This window comes from Medicago sativa, chromosome 6 (assembly GCF_051527215.1).
Source record: "Medicago sativa cultivar Bolivia chromosome 6, Bolivia_mono, whole genome shotgun sequence".
NCBI lineage: Eukaryota > Viridiplantae > Streptophyta > Magnoliopsida > Fabales > Fabaceae > Medicago > Medicago sativa.
Genome location: NC_140754.1, coordinates 49,747,121 through 49,768,452, shown reverse-complemented (window position 1 = coordinate 49,768,452; position 21,332 = coordinate 49,747,121). Strand labels below are relative to the sequence as shown.

General features: G+C 42.6%; 1 protein-coding gene and 2 pseudogenes across 1 annotated transcript; 1 reads left to right on the top strand and 2 right to left on the bottom strand.

Annotated features, from left to right (window-relative positions):
- Positions 1-1,178: 1,178 nt before the first annotated feature.
- Positions 1,179-3,980, bottom strand: LOC146915528 (uncharacterized; annotated as a pseudogene).
- Positions 3,981-4,990: 1,010 nt separating this feature from the next.
- On the top strand, positions 4,991-7,894 carry LOC146915527 (PKS-NRPS hybrid synthetase cheA-like; annotated as a pseudogene).
- Positions 7,895-17,724: 9,830 nt separating this feature from the next.
- On the bottom strand, positions 17,725-20,963 carry LOC146915526 (uncharacterized). The gene is made up of 3 exons (XM_085721370.1): positions 18,757-20,963; positions 18,317-18,671; positions 17,725-18,223 (listed from the first exon to the last, which is right to left on the bottom strand). The coding sequence occupies exons 1-3, from the start codon at positions 19,814-19,816 to the stop codon at positions 17,725-17,727; spliced, it is 1,914 nt and encodes a 637-aa protein (XP_085577496.1). The 5' UTR covers positions 19,817-20,963.
- Positions 20,964-21,332: the final 369 nt, after the last annotated feature.

Sequence of the window (21,332 nt, the reverse complement as noted above, 5' to 3'; positions counted from 1 at the left end):
ATATTTAGATGGAACAAAATAAATTTATTCAGATTTGACAATATAAATTTGGATTAAAACTATGAGTATCAAAAAGTTTCCATCTAAAAAGTGAATTTAGATGGACCAAACAAATAGTATTTAAGAATAATTTGTATTATTACATGCGACATAACTTTGGGAATTTATATATGGCATGACCTTTCAAACTAAAATTACTGTTAACCGTAGAGTTATTTGGAAAAACCATGTAATTTGCAACGTTGTTACTTTACTTAAACCAGGCCTACAATACATTTTTGGCAAGTGGGTCACTTCAAGAGAAGAAAGCTTGGCACCCTGTGGAAAAAATCTTAGCAATATCTTCCTAATAGTTGGCTTATAACAAGGTTACAAGGATACTAATCCCAACTCACTATCTTATTTCAAGGTCTTTTGATTTTGGGGAGGGTGATAAAGATACTTATAATTCTGGTCATGCCTTCTGAAATGATCAGCTCATTTACACCAGCAAGTGATGTGTTTCTGCTTTCATTACTGGCCACTCCCACTTCAATAAGATAGCATGATTCTAATAATCTACACCAATGAAAAACAACACCTATAGGATATTCAAAAAAATTTAAAACTATATCTTTTGCCTCATTTCCATTACATTAAATGTCCATGCCTCTGCATCATTCATAGGGTTTTGCAGGCAGGGTACATATTTAAATTACTTGCTCCTTTAATTTTTCCCTCTTGTCTGAACAATATCTTTGCATTCAACCTATTAAGTACCTAAATGGCATGACACAAAGGTTGCAGTGAAGCCACCTCAACTACCAACATATTTGTTTAAGTGTGTACAATTTGTTTCATACCGCTCAACCAGATTGTTTGATGAAAGACCTTGAAGATTGTTTGATACTACTTCTCAATTCTATAACTCCATAAAACTGTATCGCTCAAGTTATAAAACTGTACTGGGAAGGCAATGAAATCGTCTCAGGTAATAGAAGCTAAAATATCTCATTTAACGGTAATTTATTTACTGTGATACATTTTTTATCTGATGTAGCTGCTAGCTAATTACTCTGGTTTAGCAGCATCCAATTTCATGTCTCGGATAATTTTCACAGTATACAGATAACAAAGATTGCTGTTTATTAGAGTATTCCTTTATTTAAAAATAAAATAAAATAAAAACGATATGAATATTTCATGGACCATCAAGTCTAAGATTTGTATAATAAAAGTAATAGAATAATAACTGGACTAACCAACTATGTTAGTATAAATACTCATTTTGTTGAGAACTGTAACCAATTTTCCCATTTGATCAACTACAGAACAGAATATGAAATCTAAACCTTACCAAAGAAATTTACAAAAAAGGTCATTTTAAAGCTTACCCATCAAAAGTTGGATACACCATTACTTGCTTTACAAACAAGGTCATTTTAAAGCAGCCTTCCCATGATAATTGGATCTTTAATCATGTTTTGTTTCTCAAAGCTTTGAACACGCTTGGAGTGTAATTAAGCTGGTAATTTACGAGTACTGAGCCAAATATTTTGAACTTCTTAGCACTACCTAGAGCTACCTCTGCATCTGCACGCTTCTTAAAGACCACTCTTGCACGGCTGTTTACTATGTCAACTTCTGTTTCAGATTCCTTTAGTCCTCCAAAACGCCTAAACATTTTGTTAAGGTTTGTTTCTGAGGAAACAGATTTGAACTCGGCGAAGTTCATAACAAGCTCAGCAGGAGCATTCTCATTTATATAACCAGGAGGTTTGTTAGGAGTCTCAGCATGATTGCTTTTAGAATTTTATTCCCAGGAATAGGGCCCACGATTAACTTGGGCTGGCTTTGGTGGCTTAGCAGCGACAAGTTGTTCGTTCTTTTTCTAGTTTTTCAGCAATGGTTGTTGCACTGGTTTCTCTTCATTGCCATTGTCAATGACCCAGTCTGTACAATGCAAGTCACTCAAATGCTCAAATGTAACAAATCCAGTTCCAGCTATGGGTGGTTTCTTCTTCCTCATGGTGCCAAGTTCATCCGTACGTGAAATCTCTTTCCAATCGGCACTCACAATTACAGAATTCTTGAAATCAGAGAAGAAGCTGCCTATGCCATTGAGAAAAGTATGTTCTCCATGGGGTTTTTGTGCCAAACACTGAAGTGAAGATAACATATCAACTAGAGACGAATATTCTGTTGTGTTCTCGTCATGCTCAACAGTTTTAGGAGAAACATCCAATCTATTCTCAAGAAAAACACCAATGTCTACATCTGTCTTCTGAGTGAGTTGACTATCAGCCCTACGAATACAGTCACCAATTGTAAACGATGAATTTGTGGTATTTGAAACTTCTGCAACAGAAATTGTTTTTTTCCCAGTTTGCATTTTGAAGTCATCATCAAAGTGATCGAAGGTGCTCCTTTTCTTGGAATGTTCAGGTGAAACCAGATGAACTGGAGTCCAACAATCACCGTCTGGAGAATCCAGAGAACCATTCATTGGGTCTGACATCCCTTTTTCCTTCTTTGCTGGATGCATAGTATCCTTGAAATTATATTTACGCTTTTGATGCGCGCTGCTTTGATTATTTAAATTTCTAGGACCAGCTTGATCAACTGTATTAACAACAGGAGTTGCATACTCAATAACTTCCAACAAATCTTGTTCCTCGTCAACAAAAAATGAATTGTCCTTGTCAATGCATTCTTGCTCTTCAACCTTTTGCCTCATATTTGACTCCTCGTTGAGTTTTTCCTTTCCATCATGCAACAGTACGTGGCTCCCTTGCTCAGTAATTTGAGTGCCTTCTTCTACAATTGCATTAGCATGAAAATTTTCCTCGCCCTCAATAGATACCAGCAATCCTGCACCAACAGAACTACAAGCATCACTATCTAGAAACTAAACGAGATTCTCATTTACAACAATTTCAATTTCAACTACTAATTAAGCTGGAAAAAAAACACCAATGAGATCAGCAGATATCTTACCTTTAACCTCGACAGTTCGATTCATTGTTCGACTTCTTTCTGTTCCTTGTTGATCTTCAACATCAATTTCCATCCCCTCACGTACATCAGATTGTTCAGTATTCAAAGAAGAAACACCCTCACATCCTTGTCAGCTATTACTTGCTCCATTGCATTACACTTTTCAACTTCAGTTCCACAGACAACTTCATGTACAATACTTGCTCTGCCATCAACTTTATCGTTCACAATTGGCATATTCAATATTGAATCTATCATTTCCATGATATCAACAACAATATTAGAGTTGGCATCAAATTTATCATTCCCAAAATTTGACATTTCCTCAATATCAACAATACTGGAGTTGCGGTCAACTTTACCGTCATTCCAATTCGTGTATAGTATTGAATCAATCGATTTCAAAATGTCAGCAAACAGTGATGTCCCCGAGTGACCTGCGGCCCCAGCAGCATCCTCCATAGTCCAAGAGTCAGTGCCAACTATTGATTGATACCTCGCTTCCCTTTCCGAAACCACTCTATCAAACTTAACTGCGGCATTCTCAATCCCAGCTTCTCCACTCAAATCCTCAACTATCTGACCACCACATTCCACAGACTCGTCTACGGTTTCACCAACAACTGTGGACATATACCTCTTTTCTACTTCTTCCATGAATATATATACCTCTAAAACTTTCTTTATATCTAACAAAAATCAAAACATCGAACTTTCAATAAAACATTCAATTTTCTTTGACCAAGCTCAAATTCAAATTAAATCTAAAGAGACCCTAATGCAATAGTTTGAATCTAACTAACAGATAAAACAAACGTAGAAACAATAAAAAAACGAAAGTGAAAAGAAATAGAGTAATGTAGTTACCAGGTAGGTTGAGTGGAAGTTCATTTCACAGAGGATTGCAGTTTGCGATGAAAGATTGTGAATGAGTGATGAAAGGGATACGAGGTTTCAGTGGTTACTAATAAGTTCGTACCCTACACACAAGCGATTTATCAAATCCCTAAAATATTACTACAACTATTTTTTTTTAATTAGATTATTCCATCGAATCAGTTTTTTATTTTGAAGGGAAATGGTCAATAGTTATGTTAGTGCTGACTTGGACCATGATATATCCATTAATTTTAGAAAATTGTTTTTTTGAAATTGATAAATTCACATTGACACATGTAAATTACGTTAGGGTCTCCAGCGGTAGTTAACTATCATTGGAAATTGCTGCTGGCATCAGCGGTAGTTAACTGTCATTGCTTTTTTCCCCCAAAACCGCTTTTTTCCCCCCAAAACCAGAAAACTCCTACCTCCTATTCACTCATCACCTTACCTCGCCATTACCATATCTCAAAAAATCTACATTACAAAATTTTTGTGTCAAAATCATGGTTCCAAATCATTGTTGATCGATTGATAGGACGTTTCTACACACAATATGCATCAAAGAACAGGTATTGCAAGTTTTAACTCGTTTACATTTGATTGATTTTTGCTGTTTTTTTGTACTGTCACGAACTGCAACGGCAGTTAACTACCACTGGGAGTCAACGGCTGTTAACTGCCGCTGGACACTTAAGAGAAAATTTCAAAACTTCATTTGGCAATGATACTACCTAAAAAAAAAAATTCAAATTTTTTTCTCTTTTGTTTTTTTGGTTTGTTTATGTTATTATATGATATTAGATACATGTTTATTGATTATTGGCTTAATTGCAGTTTTAGGCCCCTAACTTTCCCAAAGTTGCGATTTTGGCCCCCTAAGAAAAAAACTACAAAACCGCCCTCTAAGTTTTGCAACTGTGGCAGTTTTGGCCCCCAAGGCCAATTTTGACTCGGTCTACGCTGACGTGGCACCCTAAGTGAGGTGCCATGTGTCTTTTTTTTTTTGCCTTGGGGGGCCAAAACTGCTACAGTTGCAAAACTTAGGGGGCGGTTTTGTAGTTTTTTTTTAGGGGGCTAAAACTGCAATTAAGCCTTGATTATTTTAGCAATTATATGTTGTTTATTTATAGATATGGTTGAGAATGCGGGTGATGATCCGGGTGATCGAAACCCAAGTGTTGTCGATTCAGTTAAGGTTGAAGCTTCCATTAAGGTCGAAGCTTCCGTGAAGGTTGAAGCTTCCGTTAAAGTTGAGGTTTCAAACGTCAATTCCGATGTGTGGAAACTTCTTGACAATGAAGTGGACACAGTTCATTTTTTTTTTACCTGAGATACATGGAAAGATAAAAACGAATTGCTCGGTTGGGTTCGTCGACAAGCAAATAGGGCTGAATTTACGGTTATCATTAGAAGATCTTGTGAAGGTAGAAATGCTGTGTTGGAGTTGGTTTGTGAACGGAGTGGCGAGCACAAAGTACCGAAGACAAAAGTGAAGCATGAAGCAACGGGATCAAGAAAATGTGGGTGTTTGTTCAAGGTGCGTGGATATGTCGTCAGGGAAGACAGTTCTTGGAAATTGGCTATTCTTAATGCCGTTCACAACCATGAGATGGTGCCATATGTAGCAGGGAACCTTCTTGCCGGAAGATTAATGGAGGACGACAAGAAGATTGTACATGACTTGACCAATTCTTTGGTGAAACCAAAAAATATTGAAAAATTTGAAGAAGAAAAGGAAAGAGTCCATGACAAATATCAAGCAAGTCTACAATGAACGTCATAAGTTCAAAAAGGCAAAAAGGGGTGACTTGACGGAGATGCAATTTCTAATCTCAAAGTTGGAAGAGAATGGATATGTTTATTACGTAAGAGAAAAAAGGAAAGTCAAACCGTTCAAGACATATTTTGGACTCATCCAACATCGGTAAAGTTGTTTGACAATTTTTCGACTGTTTTGATAATGGATTCCACGCACAAAACCAACTTGTATAGGATGTCATTGTTTGAAATAGTTGGAGTCACCTCAACCTATTTGACATATTCGGTTGGTTTTGCATTTATGACATCGGAGAAGGAGAATAACTTTAATTGGGCTTTGCAAATGTTGCTTAAACTTCTTGGACCAAATAGTGATATGCCTAAGGTGGTAGTGACCGACAGGGATACGGGTATGATGAAAGTCGTAGCAAATGTTCTCCCTGATAGTAGTGCAATACTTTGTTATTTCCATGTTTGCAAAAATGTTAGATCAAGAATCATCACCGATTGTAAAGTTAAACAAAATGTTGTTGTGGTGGATGGGAAAAAGAAGATTGTCGACGAGGAGAAGCATAGTAAGTTAGTTGATACCATATTTGATGCATGGGAAAAATTTGTTGAATCTCCTACTCAAGAGTTATATGCGGGTAATCTATTGGAATTCCAAGATGCTTGTAAGGATTATCCAAAGTTTCTTCACTATGTTGAAACTACCATTTTGAAGCCTTTTAAGGACAAATTAGTGAGGGCATGGATGGACCTTGTGTTACATCTTGGGTACAGGACCACAAACAGAGTTGAAGGAGCTCAAGGTGTGGTGAAGGAATATTTGTCCACCTCCAAAGGTGATTTGGGTACTTGTTGGGAAAAAATAGATGAGATGTTGGCAAACTGGTTTGGGGAGATACAATCATCATTTGGTAGGAGCGTTATGGTCTTGGAACATCGATACAAAGATGTCACTTTGTACTCCGGGTTGGGGGGTCACGTTTCTAGACAAGCCATGAACTTTATTTTTGTGGAAAAAGACCGTGCTAGGAAAACCTTGTGCATGAAGAAGAAAACTTGCGGTTGTGTTCAAAGGATGTCGTATGGCCTACCTTGTGCATGCTTCATTGCTATGAAAATTCGTCACAACAAGCCCATTCGATTGGATGAGATACACCCGCATTGGCATAAGTTGTATATGGGTGAAGAAGAAAGTAATGAAGATTTGTTTTCGGTCGCGGAAGAATGGCGTGGTATCCAAGAACGTCTCGAAAGAGTTCCGTTCCAAATGAAACTAGAAATCAAAGAAGGTTTGCGGTTGTTAGCGTTTTCGGATACCACAATGTTGTCACCACCTCCAAGAAAGGTGGCAACCAAAGGAGCTTCCAAAAAAAATCAAAACTACACCAAAAACGACACGTAGGATCCCATCTTCATAGGAGACTATTGATTCTCAATATCCAGAAAGTCAATCTTCACCACGAAAAAAATCTTCACAACCTAAAAGAAAAGGTGCTCGCATTGGCATTTCTCCAGTTCCGGTTCCTAAGCCTAGCTTGGTTTCAAGAAATTATGATCCATCGAGTCCTATGTATTACATGCCAAAATTCATGAGACCATACATTGAGGGAATTGTGGATGTTATTGGCGATGGACATTGTGGGTTTAGGCTATAGCCGAATCCGTGGGTTTGACGGAAGAAAGTCATGTTATGGTGCGGAGAGCACTTATTAAAGAGTTGAAAGAGCATAGGAACAAATACATCGAGATATATGCGAGCGAGCGCCGTTACAACTACATCTTGGATGGATTGCATCCTCCCAAAAATGCTAGTAGTTTTGCACCTCCCGACAAATGGTTGACATTGCCGAATATGGGACACATCGTTGCATCTTGTTTCATTAGGCCAGTATTAGAGATGACTACCCTTGATATTGGAGTCTCAGAGACTTTTTTCCCACTTAGAGGTAGGCCTCCGGTTAACCCGAAAAGCAACATGATTTGCCTTGGTCTAATCCCAAATCATTTTGTCCTTCTTTCGTTGAAAGATGGTTGCCCACTACCTCCATCATCTACAGAGTGGAAGTTACACAAGAGCGAAGAGGCGGCAACATGGGAGGATGAATTTTTGGATCAACACGATCATTTTCGAGCACTCATGGAGATTGAGCTACGAGAGACACCGGTTCCACCAAAAAAATCAACAAATCAAGACAATCCAATTTTGTTGAATGACACTCCGGTTAAAGCAAACGAAGACTTTGAAGATGTGTTTGGAACATTTAGATGATTTAATTTCATTAGGTGAAATATGACACTTTTTAGTCGGTGTTCATCCGTCTTTTGGTCGATATGCGTCGACGTATTTTTTGGGATATATAATGTAATGACCAATTTTTTTGGATAATATGTAATTAACCTTTAATGAATTATATACATATATATATATATATATATAAATATATTTGAGTTTTGCATTTATTATAAATTAATGTACTTTACGTGTAATGTGTTGCATATTGTGGAAAATTTGACGAATTTCAAACAATTGTGAAACGTTAAAGCATTATCGATTTTGTGTAATGTTACCGACTAATTGATAAACTGTGAAATGTTGATGTTTGTGATTGCTGGATGTTGTTCTTTTGGTTTCATTTCATGCGGAATTGCCGTTTGAAATTACAGGTACAAACAGGCCAAAATGGCTTGCAGATTGCATTGGTTCTATTTATTGGTGTGAACGGCAGTTAACTGCCGCTAGAGCCAGCGGCAGTTGACTGTTGTCAGTTACTTGAGCGGCAGTTAACTGCCGTTGGGGGCTTTTAGATAATTTACATGTGTCATTGTGAACTTTTGTATATCAGAAAAGCAATTTTCTTAATTTTACACAACATCATACACCTAATATAAAAAGTTCATAAACTAATTAACCTTTTGTAAATGGATCATGAACGGTTGTCATGAGCACTCAGTTATTAGGGACATCATATTTTATATGTAGAGACAGAGGCGGAGTCACGTGAGAATATGGGATGGTCATGGCCTACCCATTAATTTGTGGAAATTACTATATTACTCTTAAGCTAACTTGAATATTACGAACATGCACTCTCATTTGTTTCTCCTGGACGCATCTTCTTTTCTCTTTGGCGACAAACAGTGAACATGACTGTGAACTAGGGTCGGACCTTGGGGTGTGCAAAGAGCTCAATGGAGCTGGGTCTCCCTAAGGTATGGGCCTCCAAAAAAATTATAGCCCAATAGTACTACTAAGTACCACCCCACTAAAAAAAATTGATTCTCTTTCTCTCTGATACCACGCGTTCCATCATCACCACTCCATCGGACTTTCCTTTTCTTCTTCCCCGATTTGATTTACTTTTCCTCTTCTATTGTCTTGTTTTAGGACTATTAGAATTGGGTCTTCTTGCTTTTAGTGTTAGGTGGGTATTTTTTTTAGGGTGGTTTGAGGTTCCTCATGTATACGGTAGTGATTTTCACCTTTGGATGTATCACATATATACGACACCTTGTATTTATCTTTTAAAAAATTTAAATAGAACAATATTCTTTAAAAAAATACGTTTTTATTTTATTACGGACCTCTTTTCACTTACAGAGCCGAGCCTCCGGATTCGTAAGAATGACCCTGCAGTGAACCTTCATCACCCACCGTCATTCACGCTGCGACCGGCAACACCTCCATCTCTAACCCTCGGTCGAACTCGAATCCTCCATCTCCTCTCTCTGTATCGATCTCTCATCTCTAATTCTTTATTTGTCTCAATCTCTCCACAAACCTTAAATGAATAATTGTAAGTGTATCTCTGATAGTACATCTATTTAGTAATAGTGATGATATTACTTCAATTTTCTTTTGTTTGTTAATGAATTTGATTTTTGATTTGGTTTTCAACTTTAATTTTCCCATAAGTCTAATCAAACTGAAACTGATTATTCATTATGATGTGAATAAGATATCTTTATGAGGATTTAAAATGTAACAAAAGATTACTCGGAGCTGATCATATAAAGGTCCCTCTCATTCTTAACATGAAGAAGTAATTTTAAAAGTTGCTATTTAATGTGATTTATGTAACATCCTGATTTTTAGGATATTATTATTATTATTATTATTATTATTATTATTATTATTATTATTATTATTATTATTATTATTATTATTATTATTATTATTAATTATTTATTAATTTATTTGATGTGTTTTAATTGTTGAGTTAATTGGGTTTTATTAGAGATTTGACGAATTAAGGGTATTTTGGTAATTTGAGAGTGGAGGGCATTTTAGTAATTTAGAAGTAGAAGAATATTTAATGTGGTTAGTAGTAATTTTTGGGAATTAATAGAAAAGAAGTAAATAGTAATAAGGAGGTTTAAGTGGAGAAAAATGAGTAGTGTTATTTTCATGAGTAAGAATAATGACTAAGTTCAATAGGAGTTAAGTGAAACAAGCCCAATTGGTGTGGATATATAAGAGTGTTAGTAGTCACAAATTAGGGTTGATAAATCATTTGGTAAGTTTACACATAGAGGCAAGAGAGAAAGAGAAAGAATTTATAAAGGGAAAAAGAGGAGCAAGCTTGAAGGACTAAAATGAAGGGGTAGGTTGGAGCTTATGAGGCTTAACTTTTTGATTAAGAGGTAAGAGAGAAGGTTATTTTCACGATCTAGAACTTATGAGCAATTGTGTGGTTTTGGATTATTTGTGTTCTTGAGTTTTCATGAATTTGTTGTTGAATTAAGTTAATTTTCGTGCTCCAATTATGATGGTTATTTATAATATGTGAAAAGTGGTATAAACATGTTGTTGTTGCATGAGAATCTATGTTTGATCATGATAAGTTGATGTATTTGAGTTTTTAGCTTAATTTCAAAGAATTCATGAAGTTGTTGTTGAATGATGTTGGACCGTCAGCACATTCCTAAGGGCATGGGAGCCCTCCAAAGAAGGCTCTAAGCCCTCCAGAAAGGCCTGGGCGCCCTCTGGAAGGGCCTGGGCGCCCTCCAGAAGGATTCCTGAGCCCTGGCGCGCCCCCTGAAGGGCGCCGCCTCATTAAGCTTCTAGAAGCCTCTAGAAACCGCCCAAAAACCCCAGAAATACACAAATACCCCTGTTGCTTGGGAACCAAGCAACCAAAGCCCAAGCCCATAGCAGGCTATAAATACCACTCTTGAGAGCTTTCTCAAGGCATCTAATCATCAGTCTAAAACCCTAGTACACGATTCCTAGCCCTAGAATCCTTACCGTACTTTTTGCAAGTACAGTTGGCGCCGTCTGTGGGAAAAGGTAAAACTAACCTTGACCACGTTCCTGGATCGCAAACCGTGATTCAGAAACCCTCAAACGAGACCTCTAAATCGTAAACTACCTTTGCGATTTAGAAACCCTAACCCCTTTCGACCAACCTAAATCGCACCTCACGTACGATTTAGAGAAAAGCCTCTCGTCATGGCAACAGCCGAAGAATTAGAATCCATGCGAACCCAACTCGCTCAGCTGAAGGATCACAACGATGCCCTTCAGGCCTCAATGGAGACCATGCAACAAAAGCAACTGGAGGAAAGAGAAGATTCACACCAGGGTGAGCTAGACGACCCTGAACCGCAACCATTATCCGCTGAAATTTGGGACGCGCCAGTTCCAGAGGGCTTCAAGCCGCCCCACCTATCCACCTTCGACGGAAAGAACGACCCCATGGAGCACGTCACGGCCTTCAATACGCGCATGGCGGTTGTCGGGGCTCCCGATTCTCTAAAGTGCAAATTACTAGCAGGAACTTTCACTGACGCCGCCTTACGCTGGTACATGAATCTCCCACGCTTCTCCATCCTCAGCTACCAGGACATGACCAGAAAACTCACACAACAGTTCTCCGCCAGTCGACATCGCAAGGTTCCCGCAACTAGCCTCTTCAATGTACGACAAGGGCATAATGAATCCCTCAGAGACTACCTGGCCAGGTTCAACGACACAACTATCAAGGTAATCAACCCCAACCAGGAAGTGTTCGTAGGAGCTTTCCAAAACGGGCTAAGGGCGGGACAGTTCAACGAGTCTCTAGCTCAGAAACCTGCGGATTCCATGGAAGAAGTTATAGCCAGGGCAGAATGCTACATCAAGGGCGAGGAAAGCAACGCAGAAAAGAAGGCCAGAGACGCCAAGGAGCGCGCAAGCAATCCAGAACGGCGACCTTATCAACCAGCAGCCGGCAGAGATCGCGCCCCCTATAGAAGGCCGGAGAGGCGACCGTTCAATCCGTATTCTCAAAGGGACTTCACGCCTTTGAATACTAGACCAGAGCGCATCATGAAGGAGGTCTTGGAAGCAAGGCTGATCCCAGAGCCCTTGCCAGCCCGAAGCCCTGTCATGGGAAGGGATGAAGACAAATGGTGCAAATATCATAAGGTACGAGGACATGACACAGACTCATGCATCCATCTTCGCCAAGAAATCGAGCGACTAATACAAAGTGGGAAGCTAAGAGGGTATGTCAAGGACAGAAGGGGCGAAAATAAACAAAAAACGGATCATAAAAAGGAGGAGGTGAACGACGAAAAAAGACACGCCATAAACACTATCTCAGGTGGCTTCGCCGGAGGGGGGGAGTCAAGTTCGTCGCGAAAGAAGTATGTGAGACAGGTAATGCTATGCCAGGAATATGAAGAAACGGATCAGAAGCACGAACCAGAGGTATCATTCGCGCCCAAAGATTTTCGAGACGTGATTCCCCACGACGACGATCCCATGGTCGTCACTCTACAAATCTTCAAGTGGGACGTGAAGCGGGTGTTGATAGACCCAGGAAGCTCTGCGGATATTCTTTATTACGACACATTTGATCGAATGGGACTAGACCCGGAGCAGCTGCAACCTTTCCGGGGAACCCTGGCGGGCTTCACGGGCGAACAGGTTCATGTGAGAGGATACATCACCCTCAAGACAACTTTCGGAAGCGGATCTCACGCCAAAACCATTCGAGTCAGGTACCTCGTCGTGAACTCACCTAGCTCTTACAACATCATCATTGGTCGCCCCGCCTTCAACCTGTTGGGCGGATTCTTATCCACAAAGTATCTCGTAATGAAGTACCCTCTTGACTCTGGAAAAATTGGAACCATTCGAGGCGATCAAAAACTCGCCAGGGAATGCTATCATAACAGCCTGCGTTTGCAAAAGACCAAAAGGAAGTCAAGTAACGAAGTAGTGCACGAAGTCAACATGATCGATCTGGACCCCAGAGAAGGCTTCCAGCAAGAACGCCTAGAACCCACTGAGGAGTTAAAAGAAGTCTCCATCGGACCAGAAGCCCACCATACAACAAAGATTGGCACGTCACTACCCCCTGAAGAGGAGGTCGCCCTGGTTGAACTACTAAAGAAGAATCTGGATCTCTTCGCCTGGCATCCATCAGAAATGCCAGGAATGGACCCCGACATTGCTTGCCACCACCTATCTATCAAGGCTGGCGTGAAACCGGTAGTACAGCGGAAAAGGAAGATGGGCGAGGAAAGAAGAAGGGCAGTTAATGAGGAAGTGAAAAAGCTAGTTGAAGCCCACTTTATCAGCGAAATAAAGTACCCTACGTGGTTGGCCAACACTGTACTTGTCAAGAAAGCAAATGGGAAGTGGCGAATGTGCGTGGACTACACTGATTTGAACATGGCGTGCCCCAAAGATCCTTATCCTCTCCCTAACATCGACCACCTGATCGACAACGCCTCAGGCTACAAAACTCTAAGCTTCATGGATGCCTATTCAGGTTACAATCAAATACGGATGGACCCTCTGGACGCTCCAAAAACGGCCTTTATGACAAGCACAAAGAATTATCACTACGAAGTCATGTCGTTTGGTCTGAAGAACGCAGGCGCCACCTTCCAGCGATCTATGGACACCGCGTTCTCCGCACAGATAGGACGAAATCTGGAGGTATACATTGACGACCTAGTCGCAAAGACGAAGGAGGGATACAGTCATTCTGAAGATCTGGAGGAGATATTGAGCCAGGTTCGAAGATATAGGATTCGTCTGAACCCATCAAAATGTTCTTTCGGGGTGCAGGCGGGAAAATTCTTAGGTTTCCTCTTAACAAGACGAGGCATCGAGGCAAACCCTGACAAATGCCAGGCGATCATCAACATGAGAAGCCCCACCACCATCAAGGAAGTGCAACAACTCACAGGCAGGCTCGCCGCTCTCTCTCGTTTCTTGTCCTGCGCCGGCGACAAGGCCTTCTCTTTCTTCGCCTCCATTAAGAAAAAGGAGAAATTCGAATGGACTCCAGAATGTGAGGACGCTTTCCAGCAAATAAAGAAGTTCTTATCCAGTCCGCCCATCCTTCAGCGACCAACCCAGAACGCCATTCTTTTCCTGTACCTGGCGGTATCTGACAACGCCATGAGCACAGTTTTGGTCGAAGATTCAGCAACAGGAGAGAAGCCGATTTATTTCGTCAGCAGGGTGTTCAGAGGAGCAGAGCTGCGATATCAGAAGATAGAACGTCTCGCCCTTGCTGTCGTCATAACGGCCAGAAAGCTTCGCCCCTACTTCCAAAGTCACAGAGTCGTCGTCAAATCAGACTACCCAATTAGACAAGTGCTGGGAAAACCTGACTTAGCTGGAAGAATGGTGGCTTGGTCCATCGAGCTTTCAGAGTATGACGTCCAGTTCGTACCAAGGGGGAGTATTAAATCCCAGGTGTTAGCAGACTTTGTAGTAGAGCTTGCCTCCCCAGCAGAGGAGCAACCCCCTTTCGTACGGCTCTTATCTGTAGATGGTTCATCCAACCTAAAAGGCAGTGGCGCGGGTGTTATCTTGGAGGGTCCGGACGGCGTCCTCATCGAGCAATCCCTCAGATTTGAATTTAAGGCAAGCAACAATCAGGCCGAGTACGAAGCTTTAATAGCCGGCATGACCCTCGCCCTAGAAATGGGCGCCGAAAATTTAAGAGCCAAGAGTGACTCACAACTCGTAACAAGCCAGATCACAGGTGAATACCAGACAAAGGACACGCAGCTAGCCAAATATCTGACCAAGGTGCAGAGTCTCGCCAAGAAACTTCACTTCTTCGAAGCCGTTTATGTGCCACGGGAGCAGAATTCCAGAGCAGATTTGTTGGCAAAACTCGCCAGCACTAAGCGACCAGGCAACAACAGGACAGTTATCCAGGAAGTAGTCACAACACCTAGCACGAAGGTGGGCGAAGTGCTTCAGGTCAACGAGAACACAGGAGGATGGATGGAGCCATTACTTAGATATTTGACGGGGTCATTCACGCCAACCGATGACGAGGAAGAACAGATAATCAGAAGACGAGCGTCCAAATTTACTTTGGTTTCTGGGAAACTCTACAAAAGAGGCCGCACGACCCCCTTGCTGAGATGCTTAGGAGAAGGCGAGACGCATTTGGTCCTTTTGGAAGTACACGAGGGCGTTTGCGGCAGTCATATAGGCGGGCGGGCTCTAGCCGCCAAACTCCTCCGCGCCGGATACTATTGGCCCACCATGCTTCAGGATAGCTCGAATTTCGTAAAGAAATGTGACAAATGCCAAAGATTTTCTGACAAGAAGCATGTCCCAGCTCAGGAGTTGACCTCTGTGTACTCGCCATGGCCATTTCACAAATGGGCGGTCGATATCGTTGGACCCTTTCCTCTCGCCCCAGGGCAGCTGAAATTTCTCATAGTCGGAGTGGATTACTTCACCAAATGGATCGAAGCAGAAGCAGTCGCTAAGATAACTGCGGAAAGAGTAAAGAAGTTCTACTGGAAGAAGATCATCTGTCGTTTCGGCCTGCCGAAGTGCATAGTATCAGATAATGGAACTCAGTTCGCAAGCTCAACGGTGTTGGACTTCTGCAAGAACCTAGGGATACAGACAAAATTCGTCTCGGTAATTCATCCGCAAGCCAACGGACAAGCTGAATCGGCCAACAAAGTTATTCTTAGCGGGATCAAAAAGAAATTAGAAGCCGCCAAAGGCTTGTGGGCAGAACAACTTCATGAGGTATGAATAAATTTTCAAAATCAATTTTCTCTCACCACAACTTTCCAAAATTTTCAATCTCTTTCAAACTACTACTATACTGTGTATAAACAATGCATCGACCAAAATAAGTACAGGTACTATGGTCCTACCACACTACCCCTCATTCTACAACCAAGGAAACACCGTTCACTATGGTCTACGGCACCGACGCCATGATACCTGTCAAAATCGACACCCCCACATGGAGGCGAGATACGTTTTCAGAAGAAGGTATCTATCTTATTTCGCCAGGCGACTAACATTTTTTGGTGCAGGGTAATATTGCTATTATAAATTTACGCGTTATTTTCTTTGAAAAAGCTAATGAAGTAGGTATGGCGGTAAGCATGGACGTCATTGATGAGGTCAGGGAGCAAGCACACATCAGGGAATTCGCAGCCAAGCAGAGAGCAGCTAGGCGATATAACTCCAGAGTGATGCCCAGGGAGATGAAAGAGGGCGACCTAGTCCTCAAGCAGGTCGTCGCCCCAACCAGAATAGGCAAACTATTCCCAAACTGGGAAGGACCTTACAGAATCAGGGAAAGGTACGCTCACGGGGCGTATAAGTTGGAAGAATTGAATGGAGACGCCGTACCTCGCACTTGGAATGTGGCTAATCTGCGTCACTATTATAGCTAGACTCCTTTCCTTTTGCATTTTAATTTTGATATGTATTAAATAAGGATGATGTAAAAATCACCACTGCAAACTCTTATCTTTCGACTTTATCAATAATACAGGGTTAGGGTGGCACTCTTTTCCCCTGCAAGGGCAGGGGTTTTTAACGAGGCGCCCTTTCCTTTTTCATATCTATGGCTCTATCCGCATTTTTTCTCTATCCTGCAAACAGAATGCGCACACTGAAAGTACTAAAGATCCACAAACGCCAACCACGATAAGGGTTCTGGCGGCTTCAACGCAATTACTCGACTAACCTTCCATCAGAGTTGGAAGCATAAAATACAAAGTCCTCCTTCAGAGTAGGAGGCGCCTTCCATCAGAGTTGGAAGTGAAAGTCTTCCCCCAGAGCGGGAAGCCAAAAGTCCTCCTTCAGAGTAGGAGGCGCCTTCCATCAGAGTTGGAAGTGAAAGTCTTCCCCCAGAGCGGGAAGCCCAAAGTCCTCCTTCAGAGTAGGAGGCGCCTTCCATCAGAGTTGGAAGTGAAAGTCTTCCCCCAGAGCGGGAAGCCCAAAGTCCTCCTTCAGAGTAGGAGGCGCCTTCCATCAGAGTTGGAAGTGAAAGTCTTCCCCCAGAGCGGGAAGCCAAAAGTCCTCCTTCAGAGTAGGAGGCGCCTTCCATCAGAGTTGGAAGTGAAAGTCTTCCCCCAGAGCGGGAAGCCCAAAGTCCTCCTTCAGAGTAGGAGGCGCCTTCCATCAGAGTTGGAAGTGAAAGTCTTCCCCCAGAGCGGGAAGCCCAAAGTCCTCCTTCAGAGTAGGAGGCGCCTTCCATCAGAGTTGGAAGTGGAAAGTCTTCCCCCAGAGCGGGAAGTTCAAAGTCCTCCTTCAGAGTAGGAGGCGCCTTCCATCAGAGTTGGAAGTAAAAAGTCTTCCCCCAGAGCGGGAAGCTCAAAGTCAAAGTCCTCCTTCAGAGTAGGAGGCGCCTTCCATCAGAGTTGGAAGTAAAAAGCCAAAAGTCCTCCTTCAAAGTAGGAGGCGCCTTCCATCAGAGTTGGAAGTGTAAACATCTTCCCTAAGAGTGGGAAGCAAAACATCCCTTCAGAATAAAAGATGAAAGAGTGAACGCCGGGCAACGAAATGCTTATAACAAACATTTTTAGGGCGACGAAATTCAAAAAGTAACACAAAACACCAAACGCCCTCGCTTTTTTTAAAGAAACAACTCCTGAAGAACCATTCGACATATAAAAACAATCACAACGTAGAGAGTCATAAAAATATTTAAACATTTACGGAATATCAAGCCATAAAGGAGTACCACATCTGACATAAAGAAAGCGTTCACAAATTGTCAATCAACCAAAAGTGTTTAAAAGGGCGCTCTAAGAAGCCGCCAATATCAAGTTACAGACCAAAAAAACATAGTTTAAATAAAAAACAAAAAAGAGCAAGAGCTATTCATCGTCCACCAACTCGCCGTTCGCAATAATCTTGAATGGATCAAGCTCATCAACTTTGGCCTCTGGGTTAAACAGAAGCACCTGATCTTTGGCACGCATAAAGCCATCCTCAAAATATATCGCCAGAGCCCGCCGTCCTTCATCTACCGCCAACTCTGACTTTTCTAGCGCAGCCTTCGCCGCGTCCCTCTCTGCCTCTGCGGCCTCCTTAGCCTGCTTCATTTCTTCTAAGGCGGACTCAGCGGCTGCTTTATCTTTCAGCGCATCCCTGAGACGGCTTTCTAGTCCAGAAGACTTGTGTTTCCACTTCTCCACATCTTCTGTAGCATCAGTATGCTTCTTCTCCACCAGGTCATACTTGCTCTCCAGGCAATGGCTCAATAGCATAGTCCTCAACGCTGCAGTCTGGATGTCCGCCACCAGGTCGCTACACTTAGCTTTCACTCCGGCTTCCACGTCCACCTTAGTGAAGGGTACCTGTTCCTTCACATACCTGCAAGATCCTCAAACAGTAAGGTCACTAGAGTTCAAAAGCCTAACGGCCAAAAGGAATCAACTCTTAAGCAAACAAAAATAAATATTATACCGGCGGATGTCAAACCCGGAATGCCAGAAGGAGTCCATCACGTCGTCGTTCAAAGAAGTCCCTCCGATTTCTTTTCCCGAAGGCGGGCGACTGCTGCTCGGCTTCGATCCTCTTCCCGTCCTCGCCTTCTTAGATGACGGCGAGGCCGCCGAAATAGGAGCATTTCCTCCACCAACAGCTTCGAGGTCATCCACCTCGATCACGCCAGAGTCGCCTTTGCCGGTTTCTTTCCTCTTCAGCCTCCTCAACGAAACGCCTGCTGGACTGCTAGACACATAGCCGTCAGGATTCTTACTCCTATCCAAATCAGCCAAGTACTTCTTCATCTCGGCACCAGTCAGGGGCAACATCTCGCCTGCACAAAGTGGAACAAACTCTGGTGAATACACAAAACAAAGTGACGAAACAGGACGAATACAAAACTTTTAGAGGACACTCACGCAAATAAGCCGCCATGCGGACGCCGTCGCCCTCCCTATTTAACAAATCATGGATATTTGTCAATGGGACCTTCTCCAGAAACTGAGTCAGCTCATATTCGTAGGGCGACATTGCATCCAAGTCATACCCTCTCACCGCCAGAGGGGCACTGGTCCACCGAAGAGGAAACTTTGGCTTGCCGTTTACCAAAACTGAAGCCGTCGAACACCCAGGCGACCCCTGCACTCTGACAAAGGTATCCCGCCACTCCTTCTTAAAGTTACTGGCGTAACTAGGAAAAAGCCTCTTTCCAGAGTGAGCAGAGATAGCTATCCAAGTTCCTTTGTTAACATCCTTGGTACCATAAAATTGGAAAAAGGCGGCGACAGAAGGCTCTAGACCCAGCGACTTACACAGGATTTCGAAACCTCGAATGAACGCCCAGCTATTGGGAAATATCTGTGTGGGCGCCACGTTCAGAAATTTTAATACGTCCATCTCAAAGGGCGTGAAAGGAATTTTCACGCCAAACTCCTCTAAAACGGCGGTATAAACAAAGTAGGATTCGTCCCCCTCACCCGCCATCTCCTGATCACACACACGTTCATCCGGGTCGCAAGACAGCAACACCACATCCTCTTCCCGGCCAGTGGCAGAAATATCGAACTTACTCCGAAATAAGTCCATAACAGACACATCAACGTAAAGGGACTCTTCTAACAACACCTCCTCCGCGAATAAAGACATCCCCATATACCTAGAAGGTATCCTTTTCTCCTCCACTGCGCGCAAAGCTCCCTGAAATGGACGAATTTCCCAGCACTCGTCCTCCTTAGCTGCCCCTGAAGTGGCAGACAGAAACACACAATCACTATCATGGCTCGAATTAGCGCTTGACTCGCTCGAAAGATCACTAAACAATTCTTCCCCGAATAACCCATCGTAATAAGCATCCCAATTAATAATCCCGTCAGCACCCGTAGCATGCCTCAGACACGCTTTCCTCAAGTTTTCCTTTTCAATCGGATCAATGGGTCGGACCAGTTTCCCCTCACCATCGCACTCCCTAATTAGAACCATCTCCTAAACTAACGTTTTCGCGCTAAACATAAAAATACAAAGAGGGGGGAAAAAGAAAGGATGAGAAGTCAAATAAGTACCTGCGAGAGAAGTGAAGACGGATCTGTAGATGTTATAAACCGGCAAACGAAGCGCAGAGAGAAACCGACGAGAAGAGCAGCAAGGGAAGTTGGACAAGTGAAAAATGAAAATGAGAACCTAGAAATCCGTTTTTTAAGGGAGACCGAAAGCCGCCTCGGGAAGCGTGTCGGGCACAGTTGAGATCAAGACACGTGGTGAACATCAAGGGTAAAGGGCATACCAAAGGTCCGTAGAAACCCCAGGAGCGCCTTGGGGTGCTCGCCATACCAAGGAACATATGAGATCGCCTAACGGCGACCGCCTTCGAGCAAAGCATAACACAACGCAAACCCGGATCATCAATCATCTCACCTTGTCCCAAGACTCATGCTTGGGGGGCATATAGAATACGGGCACGCAGAACATACACCCTCAGATTCCGTCAAAGCATTCCACGACAGACTCGGTACAGCGCTCCAAGTTCAAGATCTATATCTACCCTTGGGATATCCGTGACATCCGTAAATCGCCCCGGAGAAATCCTAGAAATAGTCCGACGGCATAGCAAGGTTTCTTAAAACCATCACCACTTCGCCTTGTCCCAAGACTCGTGCTTGGGGGGCTGTGGACCGTCATCATATTCCTAGAGGAATCAAATGATCCCAGAAAGATTCTTCGCACGACGTCATCACTTCGCCTTGTCCCAAGACTCGTGCTTGGGGGGCTGTGGACCGTCAGCACATTCCTAAGGGCATGGGAGCCCTCCAAAGAAGGCTCTAAGCCCTCCAGAAAGGCCTGGGCGCCCTCTGGAAGGGCCTGGGCGCCCTCCAGAAGGATTCCTGAGCCCTGGCGCGCCCCCTGAAGGGCGCCGCCTCATTAAGCTTCTAGAAGCCTCTAGAAACCGCCCAAAAACCCCAGAAATACACAAATACCCCTGTTGCTTGGGAACCAAGCAACCAAAGCCCAAGCCCATAGCAGGCTATAAATACCACTCTTGAGAGCTTTCTCAAGGCATCTAATCATCAGTCTAAAACCCTAGTACACGATTCCTAGCCCTAGAATCCTTACCGTACTTTTTGCAAGTACAGATGTTAATTTTATGTTCAATCTTCTTGCTATGATATTGGGTAAGTGGAAAGTAGTGGAATTATGTTGATTGATTATGTCTAAATCATGTTTGGTTGTGTTAAGTTGTTGTTGATGAATTAAGTAAAAACTATGTTAATTAAAGTATAAGATGTTTTGTGTAGTTGTGAAAAGAGCTTAAATGATGTGTTTGAGTCTTGGGAAATGATTTTAAACACTTTGGGCGTATGGGGATCTAAATAAACACTTTTGGGTTGATTTTGAAGAGAATCTGAGGCCAAAACACATATTTACGCATTTTCGCAGCGTTGGCGTTGTAACTGGGGCGCTAGGTGCCCAGTTACAGAGAGTCAACGCTTGGACTGGCATG